General features: G+C 28.9%; 1 protein-coding gene across 4 annotated transcripts in view; it reads right to left on the bottom strand.

Moving 5' to 3' along the window:
* LOC123300790 (rho guanine nucleotide exchange factor 18) overlaps positions 1-12,663 on the bottom strand; it is a 104,620-nt gene extending 91,957 nt beyond the window's left edge. For 2 of the 4 annotated variants that reach the window (XM_044883437.1, XM_044883440.1), the window contains exon 1: positions 12,003-12,182. In XM_044883437.1, the coding sequence (XP_044739372.1) occupies positions 12,003-12,039 (37 nt within the window). In that variant the 5' untranslated portion in view covers positions 12,040-12,182. Of the gene's footprint in view, positions 1-12,002; positions 12,183-12,530 lie in introns of those variants that run through there. The other 2 variants (XM_044883439.1, XM_044883441.1) reach the window with 2 other exon arrangements.
* Positions 12,664-13,245: the final 582 nt, after the last annotated feature.

Genomic DNA, 13,245 nt, shown 5'->3' with positions numbered 1-13,245 from the left:
GAGTAGTAAGAGAATTGTAAAAAAGAAGTAAGAGAGTTGAAAGAATAGTTTGTGTTGTTTTCGAAATATTTATTTTGAGTAAATTGTCAAAATTTGGAACTAAAGCATTCATTATCTAGTGTTTTAAAGGGTCTAAATTTCTGAAACTTTGGGATTTAATAGTTGGCTCTATTCTTAACATGTGAAATAAAATAATCGTTAAATTCGAAATTCTGTCGAAAATTGGGTTTTACCATAGGAACTGCAAAAATATGATGGTGAAAATACCTTAAAATCAATTATTTACGCTACAGAATGTATCATAGAAATAGTTAATGATACATATAAACTCATAAAGCTACACTCGAAAAGATTATCCCGTCTTTCCTATCCTGAAGTTGAGTAAAGTAAAAAATAGGCAAAACTACATCTATGCCAAATTTTATCCTTATTTATTTGTTCGTTTCGGAGTGATTTACTAAAACGTTCATAAATTGAACCATTATCATTTTAGTGTAGGCGCTGACTGGATTTCCTATGCATTTACAAATCCGACCGAACAAGGCGTGTTTTTCGACGTAGTTTGACGCGCTAAATCCGAATTTTTAAGTTACTCATCGATCAGAGTGGGAAGGAATTTGTACCATTTTCAAAATACGTTTTATGTAATAGCAACAAAGATAGCACGATTGTAAGTATTAAGTTTTATTATTTTTCCAGCCCGCTATTAGTTTTTAAATCGAAAGCGAGCCCTTAGCGAAAGAAAACCCCACATAATTATATATGAGAAAATTGAAAATTTGTTCTAGTTTAAGAATCTTTTTTATTTTTTCAAATTAAAACTTGAGTTATTACACAACCGAACGCGAATTATTTACTAAAATTTCCAATTTATTTAGAAGCTTTGGCCGTGTAAACAATTAATTTGTTTATAACAAATTTCCCCCCTACTCTGAGCGATGAGCAAGTTGAAAATTCAGATTCCGCGGATCAAAATACGTCGAAATACACTCCTTATTTGGTAAGATCTGTAAATGCATACGAAACCCACTCAGGCGCCTACACTATTTTCACTTTATCAGCAATTGCTCTAAACTGGCTGATAAATGTTGCTAAGCAACTAATAGATTACATTTACATATTACAATTAAGTTAATGGAATTATTTATTATTTCCATTTTCAATTTACCTAATCGAAATTCAGTTAGAAAAAGATTTCTTACGTAATAAAAATTGGAGAACATACTTTCTATTATTAAAACAGAATCGAATACTAGAAAATATGTGTAATTATTGTTCGAAGTGGTACACACACACATACATACATACATACATACATACATACATACATACACATTAGACGATAGGCCTGAGTACCTCCAGGCTGGCATGAGAGATCATGGTAAATATTATTAGGTCACGGTCGGCAGGCTGAACATAGAAAAGATATGTACAAGGGTACCTGTTGCAACACTAAACCAACACGGGCCCAACCTTGTACAATCAAATATGTAATGCATCAAAACATCAAATTCTCTCTGTCTCTGAGTCAATATGGTGGCGTACTATCAAATTTCCAAAACAAATACTTCCACAAAACTTTTCTTGTAGTCCAAAAAATTATTTATGTTTCATTATAAAAGTATGCTTTGGGTTAGAATAAAAACCTCAGATCTCAAAAAAGAAAATTAAAAATTGTTTAATAATTTAAAATTTTTCTTTTTCACGATGCAATAAAAAGTTTTCGATTTTTTATGAGACATGAGGTTTCTGATTAGATACTTTCTATTCAAAATCAATATTTTCGTAAATAATCTTTCATTTTAATCATAAATCACACTCAAAATAAAATCTCAATTAATACTCACATAATTATACACTAATCATTTTTATTACAAGAAGAAAAACTAAAATTTATCATTGAAATATTTTCACAGGCACACAAATTTTTCTTCCAAAAAAACATTATTTTCTCAATTTGAATCACACACATATTTATTTGTCATCACTGAAAATAATTATAATTTTAAAAGAAAATTATTTTTATTAAATTAAAAATTAGTTTAAAAAACAAAAAATTTAAAAATGAAATTATTTAAAAATTATTCAGTGTTTTTATTATTTAAATGTTTTATAAACATGGTAGGTACTAATAAATAGTAATGGCACCGCGACGCTCATGCAGGTGACTACTGATAAGTCTAGAGCGTCCCAGGCTACACGTCAGGCGCCATACACCGTCCGTCGCTATTGACGGTCTATATACGATTACATGTACCCTTCATGTAATACACCGAGTGGTTTGTACAAAATGTTAAGTCTGTACTTAGCAAATGAAAAAATTAACAAATTAGCAAATTTTGCTTGCTTATGAATGCACTTTAATTAATACTCCAATAAACAAGGGCAAAAAAACGAAATCTTTAAATTTTGACCTATAGCTTCGATTAATCGGCAAATTTGGAATTAAGCTTTGCTCAACTTTTAAATCAAAAGTTGTATGGTGCCTAGTGGTGCTTTTTCTCAGAAAGTGGTAACCACCCCTTCTAGAAGATGGGAAAATATATGTTGGAAAATAAAATGGAAACGGAAATCGATAGAGCGATGAAATCTAAGCAAAAAGTGTTATTCAAGTATATTTCGAAAAGTCAGTACTTTCCGAGTTATTGCCGATTGAAATTCGGAATATTTAACGATAATAACTTAAAAATTTGAAGCTTTTTGACAAAAGTATATCATACACTTTTTTAAATACTAAAAAAAACCTTGAAAATGAAAAGAGTTTCAAGTCATTTGCACGAAAATTAACGGAGTTATAATGAAAAGAAAGTTAATCGTATTTTTTTAAATATTTTATTCAGCACAAAAAATGATGAATTTACCACGGGAAACTAAAATTATTGTTCTAGCCATTTCGGATATAGTAGAGTGAAATTACGCCTTGTGTATGGATTAAAAGTTCGGGCAGCGAAACTTTGGGGTTTTTCTTTTCACATCAAAATAAGTATTTTTTGAAATTTTTTACTTTCCCGGAGTGGTGCAACATGTCTAACCAACAAAATAGCGTCAAAAATGAAATTTTTTTCAGAAATTTTAATTTTATATTCGCAAGAGGAGACATCGGTGCATATCAAAATTTGGTAGGTTTGTATTCAATGTTAAGAACTACTCCTCATGTTTTTTTGGCTGGGTTTCGTCCCTTCCCCTCCCAGTCCAGTTATATATATATATATATATATATATATATATATATATATATATATATATATATATATATATATATATATATATATATATATATGGTGAAACAGTTCATTTGACTATAACTTGAAAAATATTGAGATTGATTTTAATGAAACTAATATCAATAGCAGGTTTTATTACTAAAAACTTTCGGTCAAAATTTTAGGGAAATCCGTAAAATAGTTCGTCCAAAATTTCCAATTTAATGAATTGTTTAAAATGGCTGCCATTTTATGCCATTTTGTCCTACGGGGTTAAATTTAAAATGTAGCATTTTTTAAAATGTAGCATTTTTTATTATCTTTTGATTTTATAATAAGTTATTTACCCGTAAAAATGACTCCTTAATCCATATTTTTGCAAAAAACGGAAAATTTAACACTTTCTGGAAATAATTGTTTGGGGGGTGTATGGACTGGCTTTGGGGGGTGTTTTTTGCTTTGGCTTCAGAAAACTATTTTTCAAAAAAGTTTGTACGGTTCAAAGCAAAATTTTTAAGTTTTAACCCCCGCGCTATTAGGGGAAATGGGTGTATGGAATAGATGTATTTTAAAAGATTTTAAAAAGAGGTCAAAATAGTTTAAAATGCTAAAGTAACCCAAAATTTTAGATGTTTGTATTAATATAGCCCTTTTTACAACATCCACCCCCCTCACGCTTTCATACTTTTGCAAATTAAAAATTTTTATGAGGTATAAAGGTGTTTTTGGGGTAGCTGATCGCGAATTTTTGGCCCTAATAAGTACTCCCCCTAAAAATATTATCATTTTTTTGATAATCCTTTGCAAAATTCGAGATCAGCGACCCCAAAAACCCCTTTATACGTCATAAAAATTTTTAATTTGCAAAAAGTATGAAAGCTTGAGGGGGGGGGGGGTGTATGTTGTAAAAAGAGCTATATTAATACAAACATCTAAAGTTTTGGGTTACTTTAACATTTTAAACTATTTTGACCTCTTTTTAAAATCTTTTAAAATACATCTATTCCATACACGCCTTTCCCCTAACAGCGCGGGGATTAAAACTTAAAAATTTTGCTTTGAACCGTACAGACCTTTTTGAAAAATGGTTTTCTGAAGCCAAAGCAAAAAATACCCCCCAAAGCCAGTCCATACACCCCCAAACAATTATTTCCAGAAAGTGTTATATTTCCGTTTTTCGCAAAAAAATTTAACCCCGTAGAACAAAATGGCATAAAATGGCAGACATTTTTAATAATTCATTAAATTGGAAATTTTGGACGAACGAATTTTACGGATTTCCTTAAAATTTTGACCGAAAGTTTTTAGTAATAAAACCTACTATTGATATTAGTTTCATTAAAATCAATCCAATATTTTTCAAGTTATAGTCAAATGAACTGTTTTACCATATGTATGTATACATATATATATATATATATATATATATAGCTGGGAGGGGAAGGGACGAAACCCAGCCAAAAAAATATGAGGAGTAGTTCTTAACATTGACTACAAACCTACCAAATTTTGATATGCACCGATGTCTCCTCTTGCGAATATAAAATAAAAATGATAAAATTTCATTTGAAAAAATAATAAAAATGACATTTGAACAGAATCGAAAGCAGGCGGATGCTGGTGCTAATATCAGGATGGTATCAGAGAGGTCTTTTATATGAGACTCACCAGTTAAGCAGATATTCAATGGACTGTTTGGTTGAACCGCGAGGGTCTGGTTAACGTAGCAGTTAGACGAAAAAACGATTAGGAGCAATGGCTGGATTTGTTGGCCACCTCGAAGTCCAGATGTAACAATCATGGTATTATTTATGGAGGCACAAAAAACAAGTGGTTTAGGAGCAGTTAAATATTAAAATTTCAAATATTAATCGGAATATTTCAATTGAAGAAATTAAAACAATTAATGGGTAACATTGATGAAGGGTTGAAGTTTACGCTGATTTGGGGAGACACTATTAGAATAATTTTGTTTTCTTTTTCTTTCTTTATTTGTGGTTAAAAAGTTTTAAATTAAAAAAATGTTAGTGAAGTTATTTATTTTTGAAGAAATTCGGTCTATAATAAAAATATTTTATAACAACAAGTGAAAACAAATAATTGACGGAGTTAATTGTTGAAATACCTGTATAGACAGAGTTGATGACTCTTATCACATTACACGTACATTCATGTCACACATACAAAACTGATATTCCATTTAATGCATACTATACAATTTGCGCCTAATTTGCACCCTCACTGGTAAACAGTGATGTTTAGCAAAAAATGTTTCAAACAAAAGTTGTTTATTTTTTTTATAAGGAACATTTTTTAGATTTAAATTTTTGTTCTATCTGGAACGGTTTACAAAATGGGTCCTACCCAAGGCCCAATTGACCTATGGTGCTCATTTACGAACTCGACTTCACTTTCTACGTCCTGAGTACGCTATAAAAATAGCTTGATTTTTTTTTTTTGAGTTATCGTGTTCACAAACGGGCTGAAAACCTAAAATGGACTAATTAGGTGATTTTATGAACACCTATGACAAAATTTTGTTTTTAGCATCAATATTTTTAAGCGTTATAAACTTGGGACAAAACATAGTATACGTTGTATATAACATATATACATGGTATAAAAACTACTATTCAACACCCTATTAGTTCATGCCCAGTGAAGCGGGCGGATAACAGCCAGTTATCTAATTTCTAAGTCATGCAAAGCATAACTCAATAAATATTTGAATCACAAACTTATCTACATCGATTAGTCATCTAAATTTGCAAACTTGATACAAAAAAAATAAAGTAATGAATTTAAAATAAAAATAAAAGACATTTTTATGAACCGTTTGGTGTGAGCAACGAAGCAAACTCCAGCTAACACTTTTAGCAAGGCAAGCCTCAACCACATCGATCTGTTTAATATTTTACCCTTGTTCTGTTAGTGTATTAGTTTGGTGTTTACACACACTAACATACATATATCAAACCAATATATATAACAATGAGAAAATTACATAGAAAACCACGCTGCTTTCCTGCTGCTGCAACAGGATCAAAATACATATATACATTTATATACAACGGAAAACACAACAAGTTTTATAAACATACAAACAAATATAATACATGGCAACTTGTTATTGATAATAATTATATCAACAATTTTATTCACCATTATTTTTAAGATAAATGTTTCAATTTTGAGATTTTTCTAGGTTCAAAAATTATTACTCCTTGATAGTTGATACTATCATAATAAATATCATGCGACTGAGATTAAAGGCCTTGTTAAATTCATTTGAAAACAAGTGATAACAAACAATTGACTGAGTTAATTGTTGAAATACCATGCATAGTCAGTGTTGATTTCTTTATCACATAACACATACATCCATGTGACACATAGATACATAACTGATATTCAAGTATAGTACATACTATAAAACTTCTACCTAATTGGCGCCCTCACGGGTAAACAGTGATGTTTACGAAAAAATGTTTCAAACAAAAGTTGTTTAATTTTTGATAAGGAACATTTTTTACACTTAAACTTTTGTTCTATCTCTAACGGTTTACAATATGGGTCCTACGGACCCAAGACCCAATTGACCTATGATGCTCATTTACGAACTTGACCTCACTTTTTACGCCCTGAGTACGCTGTAAAAATTTCAGTTCGATATCTTTTTTCGTTTTTGAGTTATTGTGTCCACAGACGGACGGACGGACAACCGGAAATGGACTAATTAGGTGATTTAGTGAACACCTATGACAAAATTTTTTTCCTAGCATCATTATTTTTAAGCGTTACAAACTTGGGACTAAACTTAATATACTATGTATATTTCATATATACATGATATTATAAAGATAACATTTTAAAATTTTACTTATTCGTTGTGTGCGTAGTCATGGTAGAGACAATAAAATCGATGCCAGCACTTCCAGTGAATTTTGGCGATAAAGGAAGCTGTTATTACTAATTTGCAATTCTTTACATGTTAATGTTAAAGAAAATGTCAAATTAAAATTATTGAAAAACACTAATTAATTAAGTTTAATGCATTAAAAATTGTGAAAATAAGAAATCAAAATGCACAAATATTATTTTTCAAATGTAAATTATCACAATTATTTATTTAAATTTGTGAGACAATAATATTAAATTTTCAATGTAAGTCATAAATGCAATCCATACAATTATATATGCATCCATACAATTCTATAATTAAAGTAGTGAATCGTTATCATGGAAACGCCTCTAATAAAACTCACACACAGTGCGAATATATGGGGATGGCAATGATATATTGATATGTTATTGTTGATTCGCTACGGGCATAGTATCAGAAAACTCTAAATTTTTTACCGATTTCAGACAAAAAAGGAAGAGGTTCTCAATTCGACTGTAATTTGTTTATATATTTGTTACTTCAGAACTTTCAACAGAGTGAACCGATTTTATTGATTCTTTTTCTATTTGAAAGCTGGTGCTGGTGTGGTCTCATTTCAATTTGGCATCCATGAGAAAAGTTCTGACAATGGCATCCATTTTTTTTTTACCATAAAAGGACAAATAATTCAATATCACGTCAACCGGTTTCGATGGATCTTTTTTTAGTGACAAATTAGTTATTGAACTTCAGATTCACTAAAAATCAAATAATAAAAAACAAAAAAAAACCGACTTCCAAAAAATCTATTTTAAAACAAATTAACTTGGACTAAAAAGTAAAAAAATAACGATAATATAATATAGTTAAAAATATTGTTATTTTTGGAGTCGGTGTCAACCAAATTAATGTAGCAAACTGTTCTGTCACAGTTGTTTCCTTGGCTGACACCAACTCCAAAAATAACAATAATTTTTAACTACATTGTATTATCGTTATTTTTTTACATTTTAGTGCATATTAATTTGTTTTGGAAAAGTTTTAGTCGGTTTTTTTGTTGTTAAAAGTTTTTTTTATTGTATACTTATTAAGTATATTTGAACAATCCTGGGAGAGATCCCGGCGGAAAAGCTGTGGGCTTTCTGTGTGGCGTTTGGCCTTGACAAAATCCTTTAGCTTCATTCGATTTTAATAGCGCCTAGGTCGTTCTTAAAGAGGGCACAGAGGATTCTTGGACTAGGTGTTAGAGACCCACTTGCGGTACCTTTCTTTGTTTTTATAATTAATATTATTTATGGATATTAGAATAAAATTACCATAAACAAGTGAAAATAAACAATTGACTGAGTTAATTGTTGAAATATCCTTTATATAGAAAGTGTTAAATGTCAGTATTTGCAACATTTTTTATTAATTAGAAGAGATTATCGCTTTTCGAGAATGTTTACCACTAGTTGAAACTACCTGCCAATTTTCTACCTACTTTTTATCGTTTTGGAGAAAATGGACACCAAAGTTTTGTTTTAATTTCCGTCCTCACATAAATGTTTCAAACAAAAGTTGTTTATTTTTGTATATGGAAATTTTTTTACATATAAACTTTTGTTCTATCTCTAACGATTTACAAGATGGGTCCTACGGACCGAAGACCCAATTGACCTATGTTGCTCATGAACGAACTCAACCTTACTGTTTAACGTTCTAAGAACGCTATAAAAAATTCATCTTCATATCTCTTTTCGTTTCTTAGATGATTCTATGAATACCTTTACTAAAATTTTATTTATAACATCAATACATATTTTTAAGCGTTATAAGCTTGGGACTAAACTTAGTATACCTTGATATATACGTGGCATAAAAATTTAAAAAAAACACAAACATCAAATGTTACCATAACTAATACAATCAAATGTTACCATAACAATTATATAGCAAAACAATTACACGGCCTATTAATTTACATCAGGGTTCGAAAATATCCGATATTTATTATAAATATCAAAATATCGGATATTTTTGATATATATCCGATATATATCAAAATTTTGATATTTAAAAAAAACTAAAATGTTTTAGAGGTTTTATTTACTTAGGCACTTCAAATCAGACAAATGAAACCAAAACATAAAATATTCTTCTAGATCAGGCAAAATCAATTAAAAATAATTAAAACAAAAAACAATTTTATAAATTGTTATCAGTCAATGATCATACCTACACTTAGGCAACAAAACAATAAACATTACAAATAATAACTCTAGAGTATAATCAGTCTTTTAATTATCAAATCAGTCATCAGTCATTCGTAATAAACTGTTAATTATCAAATAAAAAAAAACGTCGTTTCATAATTGTGCTTAGTTTGACTGCAAGGAAGATAAAGCTAGATTATCTTCCGATTCTGAATCTTACTTAAACTTACTCTTTAGTAACGAACTTTTTCTGATACGGCACGATTTGAGCTTAGTATTAGTAGGTTTTAACTCTACTCGAATGCCATCAAAATTTGGGAAGTAGAAATACGGTAACAAACGCCAAAAATTACTAAATAATATTAAATTTTTTTAAATCCTTTTTGTATTGATATATATCATAAAAATTCACGTGATATATATCGGATATATATCCATTGATATATATCCTCGAACCCTGATTTACATACACTACAAAAAAATGTTTCGTACAAAAATTATTCAGATTAAAGTGGGGCATCATATTCTAGCGCCAGATTTGGCCTGCGTCTTCTAGATCCTTTAATAGTTAACTCAGATTCTTAACAGTAGGAGATAGAATTACACTTTAAATTAGAAAGTTGATCCTCATAAAAAAACTAACATTTTTATTTAAAACATTTTTTCGAAAATAGTTAGCTTTCGGAGGTAGCTCCGTTTCTAAAAAACAGAGTCACCTTGACCTTACTTTTACCATTACTGAGAAACAACGACGTGGACGTAGTAGCACCCCAGTGTGAAGCAAGGAGATTCACGTTAAACATGCATCGTTGTTTTTGAGTAATGTTAAAGGTGAGGTCAAGGTGATTCTATTTTTTAGAAACGGAACTAGCTCCGAAAGCTTACGATTTTCGAAAAAATGTTAGTTTTTTATGATGTTCAACTTTTTGTCAACTTTTTAATTCAAAGTGTTATTCTATCTCTTACTGTTAAGGATCTGAGTTAACTATAAAAAGATCCAGAAGACACATATTTTAGAAGATATTTGGATCCATCGATTAAGGATTACCCTGTATATATATTGGCAGGGAGCATGGTAGGTGGGTGGCCAGTTCAATCGGCCGTAACGCTGTTATTTTATAAATTTTGCAATAAATCATGCATTTTATTTAAAATATGACTAATTTTCATTTGTTTACATATAAATGGTAAAGTAAATATCAAAATAATTTATTGAAAAATAACAAGAATCAATAAAATTATTTAATGTATCTTTCCAAAAAATATAAATACTCGATTTAAATAAACACATCAAAACGCGCTACTTAAATTATACGTTGGATGAGTAGTCAAGATAGGGGCAATTAAATCAACACCAGCGCTTCCAGTGGATAATTTTGGAGTAAAAGGGGGCTGTTATAACTAATTTTAAAATTTTTACATGTAAATTGAAGCAAATTAAAATTATTGAAAAATAACAATTAATTAAACTTTTTGCATTAGAAATTGTCAAAATAAGATACGAAATTGCATAATTAATATTTCTTAAATGTAAATTAACATAATTACTTATTTAAATTTGTTACAAAATAATATTAAGGATGTATGAGCATGACAACAATGTTTGATTTAAAGGCTCAAAAATTGTTTGTAGGTAGTTTTTTACTCAAAGAATATGTGGTTAAAATTTCAGCTTAGGTATCCGTGCAAATTTTTAAGAAAAAAGTCATTAAAAATCGATATAAAATACATTGGCTCTTATGGAGGAATCTCAAAAAACGACATATTTTGGAAGTTTTTGATAATTTTCATTTGGAATGAATGAAAACAAATTAAAAAAAAAACTTTTTAATAGAAAGTAAACATATTAGCAATGAATTTCAAAAAGAGTTTGAGCTACATACCCCCCCCCCCCTCCGCTCGAATCCATTGTTCCCGTATGACTAATTTAAGTTGGCTGAATGTTAGTCGGGATATTATAAACACATTGCAAAATGTTTTATTAAAATCGGTGCTTTTTCCAACTTTTCCATTATCGATACTTTTTTCCAACTTATTTGCGGTATTGTTGTTAATTGTTTACAAAACAATTACCAAAATATTTTTTATTAATAGGCAAGACATCTTTTTGAAACTACTACGAAATTCTAATTATTGTATATTTGTAGATTTCTGCCTTGACAAAATTAGATTGAAATAAGAAGCAAATTACCAAGTTGAGGGGCATTATCTACTTTGAAAGACGTGTCTGTAAGATAATCATACTGCAAGCCTTATGGCTTTTATGCGAGGTCCTATTTCTATAAAACCGTAGTTTAAAATCTCAAAATGCATAATTAATCATAGTTATGTTGAAAAATAAAGAGAGAGATGCACACAGATGTCATTCCATGAAAATTCATAATTTTAAACATTACGACCGATGGAAATTTTTATTACTCATAATCAATGATTCGATTTAACAAAAGTGTATGAATAAAGTTAAAATAAAATTTATATTCTTTATTTAAATTTAATACGATAACGAATACACAGTCAGCAGTTATGCGACTTCCAATCGTAAGTATATTTCCTGTAAAGGTGTGTTCCCCTTAACTTCTTTGTTACTATCTTTAGAAACTCGATAAATCAAAAAATTCTCCTCTATATTTAAACACAGAAACATCCAGAAGGTAAGATAATAGAAAGTTAGTAAGAAAATTCTTGTTAGGTGTTTGTTTACAATTTTTTTAAAACACTTACCAGACGATAAAGGTAGCAATGATTCGTTATTATCCATTTTTTTTTTAAATTATTTATCGAATACCACACATTGGATCATTGATCGATTGATTTTTTTTTTAAATAAATTAGTTCTAATTTACAGTAAACATTAAATACTATATCTTATAATCACAATAAATAAATTAACTGTTCATATCAAAGTACATTGACTTTTCGTTCCAAACAAAAATAAAATCGGCAAATGAAAATTAATAGATGCACTAACTTTTTTAAATAACAAAATTAAAAAAAGCTCAACAATCTTACAAAAACATATTTTTGCTGTTTTACGCAAATATTTTACCACTAAATTTTTTTTACAAACATAAACTAAACATTTCGTGAAAAAATTACAACAGGATATGCAGCAATAATCATAAAAAGCTTTTAAAATTTTATTAAAAATAAAAAAAATATTTTTTTCTGGTAATTAAAAAGTATTATTTTTACTTATGACCTAACCTAATGTTCAATTTCGATTGAACTGCCCACACAGTCATATCTTACCTGTGGCACATCCAATCGTACAATTGATTTAACTGTTTTATTTACAATTTGGTTTAATTAACAGTATTTCCATTGAACAACTGTATTCTTCAAATCGTTCACCTGTAGTGGTGCTCATCTTTTTATTTTTAAAACTACTCGCTACTTTTTGTTTTAGTTTATGAAATAAACACGAACTTTTTAATTTTAAGCATTTTTTTATTTATTAAAAATTTATTATTAATTTCATGCAAATTTATTAATTATTTTAATTAATAACATTGTTCACTTGTATTTTGTTGTATTTTACTAGTACTTTGACACTTTCGCATCGGCCATTTTAAATAGGAGATGACGTAATTCATTTTTATTTACGTTACCAGAGATGTACAAGTTTTATAGACTGATACTATAAATGTCAAAAAATGTAATTAAACTATTATTATTATTATTATTATTCTATATTGATATAAAATAATAAAAACATTGCTATTACATGAGAGCGGAGTTAGAAACTCGAATGATGTAAGTACTCCACTCGAGTGAGTAATAGATAAATCATACGAGTTCCACACATCCCTTATTTTACTAATACAGAATATAATACTTTCGGTAGTGGAAAACAAATTATGAAATTTGATAAAAATTAACATTTATGTAGAAATATACTTAAATATTTTGACTTTGAGTCGTATAATCACATAATTGTTTTATTATATTAAAATAAAAAATCGTA

The sequence above is a fragment of the Chrysoperla carnea genome, chromosome 5 (assembly GCF_905475395.1).
Source record: "Chrysoperla carnea chromosome 5, inChrCarn1.1, whole genome shotgun sequence".
Lineage (NCBI taxonomy): Eukaryota > Metazoa > Arthropoda > Insecta > Neuroptera > Chrysopidae > Chrysoperla > Chrysoperla carnea.
This window is presented reverse-complemented; position numbering and strand designations above follow the sequence as displayed.